Consider the following 13,267-nt stretch of genomic DNA (forward strand, 5'->3'; position numbering starts at 1 on the left):
TTGTTCCTCACTGTTACACTTTTACACTTATCATTATACATTTTTCTAGACATCATCCCGAAGCAGTAATGTTTACACATTACTGCTTCACAGCAGAAATAGGCGCCGTTGTGGTACCCATAATCTAGCCGGCATCCTGTGCAAAGGAGCCTCCCACTGGTTAGTAAGAATAGAGAGTTTTAACAAACAATAAAACTTACCTATTATTTTTTCTGAGATATCAGGAATCCATATTGAGTCAAAGCCTTTCTTTTCAAGTGTTCTCGATGCTAGCGACATCGTATCTCCCATCTGGTTTGTGCGTGCAGTGTCACCTAGTGTTTCTTTTACGGGCTAAAGTTGTAAAGTTGGTATGACGCACAAAATCTTTTCCTCTTTATAAGATTCAATGTCTGGTTTCAAGTTCAGCTTGGCGAGTCAACATCTCCAGAGGATGCCTCGTGTAGAGGCGAAACACGTGTAGAATTGTTTAAAGACAAATATTGGCGGAATTAACACAAAAAAAAACTCAAAACTTTTGGATAATTATGGATTTCCGCTAATTAACGCCTACTTCAACAATTTTGTATATAATATAACTAATCAGCTGGGTGGTGTATTTTGCCCACAGACGAAGGCCGCAAGCGTTGGCCGAGTTCCTTAACGACTTAATGCAAATGAGATCGTCGACTGAGGAGAAGTTACCCTACCACTTTTCTGTGTGAGCTTATTTATTTTATGTTGCTTCACGTCATATACTCTATTTGTCTTAATAATAAACGCAGTGTAAAGTTACTCCACGCTTAACAGGCGAGGTGGCAATAAGTGCCAAGCAGACATATCAATCTATCTATCTGTAAATATCTTAATATATTATATAAATTACGTGACACGTTGTTTGTCCGCTATGGACTCCTAAACTAATGAACTGATTTTAATAGGGATAAGTTCATGGAGTGCAGTTTAGTCCAACTTGAGAGATTGGATAGTTTTTATTTCGATTTGGGACTCATAATTATTTTTATTTCCATAATTTGTTTCGTATGGACATATTTTCTATGAGAGAATTTATTGACGCACGGTTTGACAGTTCTGCTGTGAAACATTTTCATTTTAACAACAGGGACCATATTTTACGAAATAATTCTTGATGTTATGAAATATTATTGAAAAATTCAGTATTGTATTATGTACAGAACAACGTCTGTGTATATATATATATATATATATAATGAAAATGGATGCGAAAAATTTATCCTAGATGGTTTATGGCTACTTATTTTTCGAATTCCAACGTTCATTCCTTTTTAAATTTGCCCTGCGAAGCGGGCGGGAACAGCTTAGTGTCTGTATGAAAAACTTTTTGTCTTTGGAACTTTTCGTAATATGGACTTTAACTTTAGACTGCGTTTATTAATAAGACCGTACGAGATTACTACGAAAATCGATTTATTTCCCGTACGTGTTCTAACCATAGACTTAGAAAGCGAATCTGTTGTTACTGTAACTGATTTTGATTGACAAGTCGTTAATAGTCAGCCACGCTTGGCATTAGCTCCTAACGAACATTGACAAATCAAAATTGGTCAAGAATTATTGGCCTGTCAGGTCGTTTATAGACTAGTATAAAGTCTATGGCTCTAACCATGAAAGTATGTCGGGTCCCTAGTTCATAAAATGCATATCTCTTTATACATAATACTTACATATCACACAATACATATTCCTACGTACATATATTGGCAATACATTAGGAACATGGGGTCCGATCATACCGCGCCTAAACCTTAAATCTGGAATGACTCATCACCGTTCATGTGCTGGATTTGTGGCGTTCGTGCGGTTTTTAAGGAAAATTTTGTCCGCTTACAACCAAACTATGGTTTTTTTATGTCAGTAAGGGACGAGACGAGCAGGACGTAATACTGATGGTAATTGATATGCCCTGCCCATTAAAATGCAGTGCCCCTCAGGATTCTTGAAATATACAAAAATTCTGAGAGGCACAACAGTTGCGCTCGTCTCCTTGAGACATAAGATATTAATTATCATTTGCCCATATATTTCACTAGCTACGGCGCCCTTCAGACCGAAATACAGCAATGTTTACACTTTACTGCTTCACGGCAGAAATAGGCGCCGTTGTAGTACCCATAATCTAGCCGGTATCCTGTTCAAAGGAGCCTATCACTGGTAATGATGGAAACGGCAATGAGCTTCCTTACGCAGTATTTCCAGGACGATACGACATGGGTACCTTCGTGAAAAACTTGTACACTCCTGTGATCCAAGGGAGTATGGCGGCTATGATCAATAACCATCAGGTCACATGTTTGTACTCCTCGTCCGTAACATAAAATGTGCCTTTAAATAGGCGTGGTGGCAGTTATGCCGTGGACGAATTTTGGACGATTTTCGTAGTAAGTAACAAATCACAAAAATTTTCGTACTGTTACCTTAATGCCAATCACAACCGAGGAATTTTTGTTGCCTGGGCAAAAAATGTATGAGTCAATGAATATGTTGTAAAAATGACTCGTTCAATGACTGAAAATTTATTTGCTTTGTGACGAAAGGTAAGTGTCCATTAATTGCGAGTGATCGAATTATAATTCAAAGGCTACTGAAATGTTAATTATAAAGTTATTTATTAGCAAAAGCGTAAGATCACACCGAGGGTAGTTTTTTCAAATTAATAAAACACCCACCGTAATTAATGGACTCGTCTATTTCATACGCTATTGAATGTCTTTTGTTGTTTGTATTATATTGCCGCTTTTGTGTAGTTTTCTTTGTATAAGTATATAGTTGTCTTCCTGTGATCAAGGACTGGTTATTTTCTTTGATTAGCGGGAGTGTTACACATTTAAATAAAACACTTAAAGGATTAAAACGCGTGTAATTGTAACGGTTTTACATTAGGTGTTTGCGTAAAAGTTACATTTTTATTTTAGTTAATCCGACGTTTCAAGACCTTTCCAGATCTCGGTTTCAGGGGGACTGCAGATGTAGTGCTACCTGCAGTCATACAAATAAAAATGTAAAAATGTAAATGTAATGTATGTAACTTTCACGCAAACACCTAATGTAAAATCGTAACAATTACACGCGTTTTAATCCTTTAAAAGTGTTTTATTTAAGTAATATATTGCCCGAAAAAAAAATTTTAAATGTTTATTAAATATTCGCTTAATACCTTCATTTATTAATAGTGTGTATAGATTGGTCTATATTGAAATCTAAATTAATCTACTTTAGATTTAATTTTTTTAACCTAAATAAGTTGAATGATGTTGTAAATATTGATTTATAAGTTTAATGCCACTTCTCATGAAAGTTCAACTATTCTGAAAAGTTGGTTAATAGTAAAATGTATAACTTAAACATTATGAATGTGTCGTTTTCGACCTAAATAGAAGAATTTTTACTTATAAACTTTGATTGTATTTTTGCACTGTTATTAATTTGTATATCCGCACATCAAGTTATGTTAACAAAATTAGATATTTATTATTTTTAGATGCAATAATTTTAGTAGTTTTGCTGATAATCTAGTAAAGTGGTATTATAATTTCTCTAAATTATATCTTATATTTAGTGAGGTCGTACGTTTCATCCTGCACAGCGTGTCGATTTGTTCTAACATTTTGAATTGATGAAATCATAATAATTATAAGATACATTATAGCTTCAAGTGTAAATGTATACACTTTTATAAAAATGTCACAGTCATTGTTCAGGCATTATCTGTAAATAAATTTTAATGTTTTATTAAACAATCGCTCTGTCGTTAATCCTAGTACTCCACAGCTGACAGCCTGTGACTAGATTATGATTATTTTATAGCAAAAGCAGTGACAGTACAATATTGTATATTTTATTATAAACAGCGCAAAAAAAAGAATGCTGGAAGAATTTCTTGCGCCGCTTCTTCCCCCTCAGAGCGCCATTTGTTTCCGAAACGGTAGTAGTATCTAGTATATTAGAAATGACATCAAAACGAATTCTAAAGTAATCAATTTTGAGAAAATACATGTCATATTAGCCCCAAATCGTTATAACCGTATAGTTGCCACAGTATGTATATTTGGTTGGAACATTCCTAGGATTTAACGGTTTCCTTTCCTAATAGATCGCGTATGTCTTAAGTTGTGTTAGAGTGTTCGGTGTCCTTTTACTGTCAGTACATCTCAGTTTGAATATACAGCGTAGCGCCTTATGAAAACAGCTACTAATCAATAACTGTAATCATAAAAAAATAATTTTAAAATCTAAAAAAAATATTTGAAATTAAGATCCAAAGCTACCGACATTACCCAAATGATTGCGAAAGTGAAGTGGCCGTGGGAGCAGTAATGTCCTCGAATGGCGACTACGTACCGCATGATGCAGTGTTGGTAGGCCCCCAACAAGATGCACTGACGATCTGGTCAAAATCGCCGGAATATGTTGGATGAGGGCAGCGCAGGACTGATTGTCGTGGAAATCTTTGGGGGAGGCTTTTGTCCAGCAGTGGGCATCTTCAGGCTGATGATGATGATTTGAAATTTTCTAACAAAAGTAATTATATATTTAGAAAACAAAATTTTAATCACCCATACGTAGCCGCTATTCGCCTACGAGTTCTGACTGCTACGGCGTAGCGTGGAAGAAGTGTTAATGTCTAAGCTAGCTCGCGGCTATTAGTTTACTTACAGGTTGTTCCGAAATTATTTTATACAAAATTGGTTTATTTAGGTGAATTATGTATTTAAATTTTTTTTTGTTACGGTTAAGTAGTTCTACCCCTGTGTTATGTCGCACTCTGTGTGACACACTTGTAAAATTTTCTAGCTAGCAAGCAGTACAATCAAATTAGATTTCCGATGAAGTTTTTAAGAAATGTTATATTTTCTCTATTCTAAGTACGGAGTTTTAGTCAACCACTTTTTTTTTATCATTCAGTTTTCAAAAGAAGTTAGTAAGAAGATTTAATTCATGTTAATTTGTTCCTGTATGCAAATTACGACAGACCGTTTCCCTCACAGATATTATTCTCTCAATAAAATCCATTTAAGGAACAGCATCTAGACAAATCCTACTCATTAAAATAGTTTCACAATTTGCCGGATAAATTCTGTAAAAAAACAAACAAGATATGAGAAAAACGGACAAAATGAGAGCCCCCTCTTTTAGAACATTCAGTTGATAATTCCTTAGTCGATTTTGTTTTATAACGAAATAAAAGAATTCTTAAGTAATGCTTTTCTACTGTAAACATATGTTTATTTGAATATAACAATAAGTTTTAAAGACGCGTAAATGTTACTTCGTATTTGCAATAGAGTTGGAGTATGTTAACATTTAACATTATATACGACATTGAATTTAATGAATAGTTAGTTATTTAATGTCGGTTACTGTCATTTCAGTCAGTATGGAGCCCTGGTGGTTGGTCTGGCAGACCAGGAGAAAGAAGAATCAAAGAAAGAGCAAACAAATGAAGATCAGCCTGCAGACAAGGCTGATGAAAAAGGTGAATTTTATTTTCAGTCTACCGTCATTCTCTATTGGAGTCTGGCTACTGTGATATTTTAATTATGATACTTAGATCATTTATACGCCTAGATAGACTATAACAGCTGTGAACACGTCGAAAAAATTTGAGTTTGAGTTTAGAGTTAACCTCTACCTTGAGCAATGCACGCACTCTGACACAAAGTGTCATACAAATCGCGAGTGTAAGACGTAGCTTGTCACACACACTAAAGTATTAAACCTGGCCTGTTTTCATCGGTTGTCCAGCAGCAAAAGGCTCTACCTAGACGAATTATCTAAGGTTTGATATTGGCTGGCGATATGAATTACTGTTATAAGCAGATGATTTTATTTCTCTTTATAAAATATTGTCTGCCAAAATCGTTGACACAGCGGCTGCGGGGCGGCGCGGCCTGATAGGAGCGGAAAGAAACTTCCGCAGAAATCCATGATTATCCTAATTTCGTTTTAGCCTTCTTGAGAGCAAGAATTTGGCCAATCAACACTAGACAGGCTATTCCATATGTGTGACAACGATTTTTTTGTGCCTATTTAAAGAACTAACTTTGACGTATAACACAAACGTTCCTTACGTTCAATACTCTGAATTATTTTTGCATTTTAAAAATAATTTTGTTCGTTTTCCGTGTTATTTATACTTCAAGAATCAACATAATAAAGTATACAATTTTACCGTCCTGTACCGCAGACTCGCTACATTGCCAACAGCGTCAAAATGGCGAATATCAAACGGGAACGAAAGCACTTTGACAGCCGCCAGTCCAGTGGTATACAGGTGTCCCAAAGTTATGGGACGTGAAGGGAAAGTACCTTAAATATCATAGATAGGGTATTTTACTGAAAGAAGACTTTATGTTATTTTTAAAAGTTAGTAATTCTGCATTCAAAGATTTTCTAAAAATTACGTAACCTGTCTGGGAATTGAACCGACTTAAATGTAAAAAAACACCCATACTTTTATGATATGAAGATATGAGAAAGTAGTCAATTAAGTGGGCATTTTTTTGTAAATTAATTAATTAAATGCTCAAAATGTGGTCCCTCCTGTCTGACGCAAATCGAAGCAATGAGTCCGCTGCCTTTTGATTTTTTTATCATTCTATCTCGTACTCGATATGATATGGCACAATTGTGTTTGTAACTTGCCCACATACTCGTATCGCTTTTAAACTAAAAAAAAACTATGCTTTAAAGTAATTTGATAATGAAGTGGGTACTTACGAATAATCAATGCTATTTATGGAATGATAATATCTCTACTTTTCGAACATCGTCGTCGGCAATAAATAACTTTCTTGAAATTTGACTCAAACATTTTACGTTGCTTCTTTCTTTTAAAATACTATGTAACTTAAGGAGAGTTATTAGTTTTTGGCCATTCTTTCAATTGGCATCAAGTAAGGATGATAAAAAGTAGGGATGTTTTTTTTGTACATTTAAGTCGGTTCGAGTCCCAGGCGAGGCAAGTAATTTTTAGAAAATCTTTGAATGCAGAATTACTAACTTTTAAAAATAACATAAAAGTCTTCTTTCAGTAAAATACCCTATCTACGATATTTAAGGTACTTCCCCTTCATGTCCCATAACTTTGGGGCACCTGTATAGTAGAGGTCAGTGATGTGCAGTATGCGTATTTTATTTTTTTATGCGTAACCTGTCTGTCTATTTCAGATGCCAATCCCATCGAGTCCGCGCCGCTAGCAACTGCCGAGGGCGATATAGAGACAGAGCCTCCCCCAGAAGTGGCCGAAGAGGAACACGTTGGTGAAGGGTTCTGCGTGCTGGAGTCGGCGCCGCCCAACCACCGCTTCCGACTGTCGATGCTGCAGCCCAGTGAGCCCAGAACCTTCTACAGCGCGGTCAAGCGGGAGATCAAGCTGCTCAAGAGCGATTTACCGGCTGGGGTTAGTCTTTTTTTTTAAGACACTAAGGGACGAGACGAGCAGGACGTTCAGCTGATGGTTATTGATTCGCCCTTCCCATTACAATGCAGTGTCGCTCGGGATTCTAGAAAAACCCAAAAATTCTGAGCGGCACTACAATTATTTCACTCGTCAAGTTGAGACATAGGATGTTGTCTTATTTGCCTAGTAATTTCACTAGCTGCGGCGCCCTGCAGACCGAAACACAATAATGGTTACACATTACTGCTTCACGGCAGAAATAGGCGCCATTATGGTACCCATAATCTAGCCGGCATCCGGTGCAAAGGAGCCTCGCACTGGTCTACGTTGGACACGAGTAGGGTGACCATAGCTTCACCCCGATGGTTACCATGACTTTCATATCATTCAAAGAGATTATTATAATAATTTCTATTGTACATATATGAGACAAAGTAAATCAAGTTAAATAGGATATAATATCAGTTTTACTATATTTCACAGTATACTATTAGTAGTTTTTAAGTATTTATTCAAATAGCCTACAAAAATACTTTAAAATTCCGAACTTCGAATTAAATCCTATTACCATTGTTTTTCGGATCCGAATAGTACGGACGGATTTCGTTTCGGAACCATAGACATAACCATAAACAGTGAGGTGAAACAACGAAAAAATGAATGTCAAAATTTCTAATCGCGAACTTCGTATCGATCTTCGGATCCGAAACACGATCCGTCAACCGAAATTTCGTATTTCGATTTTGGTAATAGGGCTCCTGTGCCTACGCTAGCGCGCGGCTACTAGATTTCTTACAGGTTGTTTCGTAATGATATTATGGAAAATTTATTTATTTTGGTATTTCATTTGTGAATTTTTTTTTTATTATGGTTAAGTAGTTCTACCCGTGTGTTTATTTAACCTCACCACTGTCAGGTCACCCCTGCTTTAAATCCTCTATTATAGATTCTAAAACAGTTAGCTTATTGCCAACATTAAAACACCCAATGGCCTTGTAACCATAACATCATCCAAACAAGTGTTGTAATGCAATTCAGTACAACATTACATCATTTGTTTTCATAATAACATTCCATTGGGTGATATTATGGTTACTAGGACTGGCTTTTTTAATGTTAGCAGTAAGCTAACTGTTTCAGAATCTTTTATAGAGGATTCATATTATGGGTGTAGATAAAGTCTTGTATGCAACTGTTGATAATTAGGTATTAAAACACTCAAGTGATACTATTATCTAACCCACATTCCTGTTTTAATACCCCTTATTACACAACAGTTGTATAATAGTATATTTCATTACGAGTGCGGAAAGCCTGTTCGCACGTGTACTGAACAATTTTTTTAATACAGTTGCGAAAAACTGAAGTAATTTAATAGAATAATAAAAAACAATAAACTCAAGTAACTTACCATTCTTATAAAAGTTATAAGAAATGAAACCTAAACTAACTCATTGAATCAGCTACTAATTTACTGAAGTAGGCGTTACTTTGCGGAAATCCATAATTATACAAATGATTTAAGTTTTCTTTATTGTTAATTCCGCCAATATTCTCGCCAAAATCTGGCACGAGACTACACGTCCTGAGGATGAGTACACGTACTGAGTCTCGTGCCAGATTTTGGCGAGACAACACGCCCTGAGGATGCCTCGTGTAGAGGCGAAACACGTGTCGAATTGTTTAAAAAAAATCAAATATTGGCGGAATTAACACCAAAGAAAATTTTAAATCATTGAGTAAATTAGTAGCTCCTTTTTAGAAATATTTGTATGAATGATAAAAAGTTCTATGAATTTTTTTTTGTTCAAACTTCGTGGTTGTTTTTTTTTCTTTTTAATAGACATTATTTTGACAGTTGGGAAAGAGAACGCATGAGTTCGGTAAAGGTAAAGAAATAGCTCGAGTATGTAAAATAGCCCACATCCCCTGTCCCTGCCACACGCAACTTTTTGAGGAACTGTTTTAAGAAGAACTATTTCAGGTGTGGGTACGTGGCTACGAAGACCGTATTGACCTGCTGTCTGTGATGATCGCGGGCCCCGAGCGCACGCCCTACGAGGGGGGACTGTTCATATTCGACGTGCAACTGGGGGGCGAGTATCCCCGTGCGCCCCCCCTGTGTCACTACCACTCGTACTGCAGCGACAGACTCAACCCCAACCTGTATGAAGACGGCAAGGTAACACGGCATAATTTATATAATTTTTTTTTTAAACAATTTATGTTTTTAAAATAGGATTAATACCCAAATAAAATTTTATGAACGATGCGGGACTCGAACCCACGACCTCTGACGTTCCTCGAACGGTTAGCTCAGTTGGTTAGAGCACTGGCACGGAACGCCAGAGGTCGTAGGTTCGAATACCGCATCGTTCATAAAATTTTGTTTTTTCAAATTTTATTTGTGTATATTTTCTTAATAAATAATACCGACACACTTTTGCACAAATTATTTTGCCCCAAACTAGGCATATCCTCTACTATGGGTACAAGATAACGATATATTTAATACAATATACTTACTTAAACATACTTAAATACATACATATAAACATCCATATTCATCATATAAATGATTGCACCTAAAGGGATTCGAACACTTAAATACATACATATAAACATCCATATTCATCATATAAATGATTGCACCTAAAGGGATTCGAACCCGGGACCTATAGCTCAGTAGGCAGGGTCACTAACCACTGGGCTATGGGAGTCATCACACTGTTTTTACATTAGATTTTGCATAAAAGTTACATTTTTATTATTATTTTAACTAACCCGACGTTTCGTGACCTTTCTAGAGCACGTTTTCAGGAGGACATCTGTGAATAACGTTAATCATAGAAAGGGATTGCAAATAATTATTTTTTTGTATTTTAGTATCAAAATAAATGCCTGAACTAATCATTGTACGCTGTGTGCTGCTTGACTCAATCAATCCCCTGACTTTATCCCTATTTGAAATCAGCCCTCTTGAAATATTTTTTTTTAATATAAAATATGGATTACAATGTGTTATCGTACAATAAACATTTATAATTAAAGAACCTGAGGGTGTTCGCTTTATTCCCAGTCCGTGGTGTCATTAAGAAAATCGTTTATGCTATAGTAACCTTTCCCACACAAACGTTTTTCAACAATTCTTTTAAATTTCGTAACACATTTGTTTTGTACATTTTTCTGGGATCATATTGTAGAAGCATATACATCGCCCAACAAAAGACTTGCCTACTACTCGGTATGTTTGTTCCTCGTGTTAACATTATGAATGTCAAAAAATACATCGCATTATGTGTCCCTAATTTTTTTATGGAAAGGGAGGACAAATGAGCGTACAGGTGACCTGGTGTTAAGTGATCACCGCCGCCCACATTCTCTTGCAACACCAAAGGAATCACAAGAGCGTTGCCGGCCCGTAGTGAAGGTTGCGCGCGCTTTTATTTGAAGGTACTCATGTCGTATCGTCCCGGAAACACCGCACAAGGAAGCTCATTCCACAGCTATGTAGTATGTGGAAGAAACTTCCTTGAAAACCGCACACAAGTGTAATAGTCTAGTTTAATACATTTAATAATTTTATCTACACCCATGTTTTAAATACTCTATTAAAGATTCTGAATCAGTTAGCTTATTACCAACATTAAAACACCTAATGTTCTAACAACCATTACATCATCCAAACGAGTGTTGTAATGTTGTACTGAATTTCATAACAACACTCCTATGTTTTTTTTCGATCCCTTCATGAGCAAAGAGTTCCAACAGACAGCCACTTTCTTATTGCTCGATGCGAAGTATCTATATGAATTTAAAAAAAGAACATTTTCGTTTACGCGCGTTCCACACTACCAGAACGTCGGGCGCCGTAAAAAAAATGTAGGCTATTCGAATCCCCGCCATTTTTCTTCGATATTTATATTGTTTTGTTTACAAAAAATGAGCCGTTCATTTTAAACGTTGCAAAAGAACATTATATTCGAGTGAATTTTAATTATTGCACTATACAATTAATGTAAATTACTACTAAAATAAATAATTCTTTCATTAATAAGTACTTAGTTTATTTGTAGTAATGGATGATATTAGGTTACAACTAGGACTGGCTGTTTTAATGTTAGCAGTAAGCTAACTGTTTCAGTATCTTTTAGAGGATTCATATTCTAGGTGTAGATAAAGTCTTGTATGCAACTATTATGGGGTATTAAAACACTCGTGTGATATTACTATTATCACACTCGGCTTCGCCTCGTGAGATAAATCCACATTCGTGTTTTAATACCCCTTATAACACAACAGTTGCATAAATAACTAATAATTGACATAAAAATGAATATATATATATCCCTAAGTGCGCCCTTTTCCACGAGTTTTTTAGTTTTTGACCTCCAAGAAAAGTGAGAGGAATTGCATTAATGTACAAGTCAGACAACACTTACCATTGAACATCTTGATCATGCAATCATATTTCCTAATCATAATAAACAAAGTTGGCTTGTGCCGAATGAGGTCACTGGTCGATCCTGTAATAGTTTTATTAAAGTTTTTAACTTTTTCTCTGAATTATTCCACTTGTATCTTGTTCGCGTGATTCACTTTATTCACAATTATTAATGGTTTCTCGAGCCGGCCCTGTCAATTGTTATAGACAAATGATTACTAGTAACTGGGACCGGCAATACAGCACATGGAGTAAGTAATTAATTTTATATCTACTAATCAATATAAGAATATTATATAATACTAGCTGGCCCAGCACACCTTGTATTGCCATATAAATGAATAAAAAAAATAGCATTTAAAAATATTTTGGTATGAAAAATACATGTTGGCCGATTCTCAGACCTACCCAATATGCACAGCCGTTTCGGTGGAGTTTGGTTACAAGCACCGCGACACCGAGAATTTGATATCTAATATATAAAATTCTCATGTCGCGGTGATTGTAGTTAAACTCCTTCGAAACTGCTTGACCGATTCTCATGAAATATTGAGTGCATATTGGGTAGGTCTGAGAATCGGACAAAATTTATTTTTCATCCCCCTAAATGTGTGACCCACGCCATTTTTTTTTACATTTGATTATGAGTCAGCATTAAAAAATACATACAACTTCAAATTTTCACCCATCTACGATCAACAGTTACTTTTGTATCGCGCTTTTGATATCGGGAATACAACGTTTGCTGGGTCAGCTAGTATTAGATAATATTGTTCGATGTATTTACTTGAAACACCTCGTCATAGGTGATAAGATGGCAAGATTAGTCGCCTACTCCTATACTATCTAACCCATACAAGTACAGTGACACTCAAAAGTGAAAAGACACCCCGTCTATTCACTTTCGAGTGTCTGAATATCAGCAACCCAATAATCTGTCTGAAATATTGAAGTACAAGTGTGGTGTTTGATGATGGCCAGGTTTGTGTGTCGCTGCTGGGCACGTGGTCTGGTCGCGGCGTGGAGGTCTGGGGCAAGGACAGCTCGCTGCTCCAGGTGATCGTGTCGCTGCAGGGACTCATCCTAAACGACGAGCCCTACTTCAACGAGGCTGGCTACGAGAAGCAGAAGGGTATATACCATTATAAAAAAAAATAATGATGTATTTTATTTGCAGCTAAAAAAGCACAAAAATTAAAAAATATACATATATTAAACTAAAACATAACATACATATTATAAAAGACTTGGTACACATTTGCCGTAAATATGCTCAAGCATCGACGATCAAGTCATCTCCAATCGGCTTGTTTCTCTAGCATTGCGTAGAGATGTGGGTTCTCACTGCATCTTCTACCGCATTTATCACGGGGAGTGCTCAGAGGAGCTGTTCGGGTTGATT

General features: G+C 36.1%; 1 protein-coding gene across 3 annotated transcripts in view; it reads left to right on the top strand.

Moving 5' to 3' along the window:
* Positions 1–13,267, top strand: part of LOC126969408 ((E3-independent) E2 ubiquitin-conjugating enzyme) — a 60,957-nt gene that overhangs the window by 42,590 nt on the left and 5,100 nt on the right. For 2 of the 3 annotated variants that reach the window (XM_050814804.1, XM_050814805.1), the window contains 5 exons: positions 611–700; positions 5,391–5,494; positions 7,189–7,421; positions 9,406–9,603; positions 12,847–12,997. In XM_050814804.1, the coding sequence (XP_050670761.1) occupies positions 611–700; positions 5,391–5,494; positions 7,189–7,421; positions 9,406–9,603; positions 12,847–12,997 (776 nt within the window). The remainder of the gene's footprint in view (positions 1–610; positions 701–5,390; positions 5,495–7,188; positions 7,422–9,405; positions 9,604–12,846; positions 12,998–13,267) is intronic. The other variant, XM_050814806.1, reaches the window with a different exon arrangement.

This window comes from Leptidea sinapis, chromosome 18, assembly GCF_905404315.1.
Source record: "Leptidea sinapis chromosome 18, ilLepSina1.1, whole genome shotgun sequence".
NCBI classification, from domain to species: domain Eukaryota; kingdom Metazoa; phylum Arthropoda; class Insecta; order Lepidoptera; family Pieridae; genus Leptidea; species Leptidea sinapis.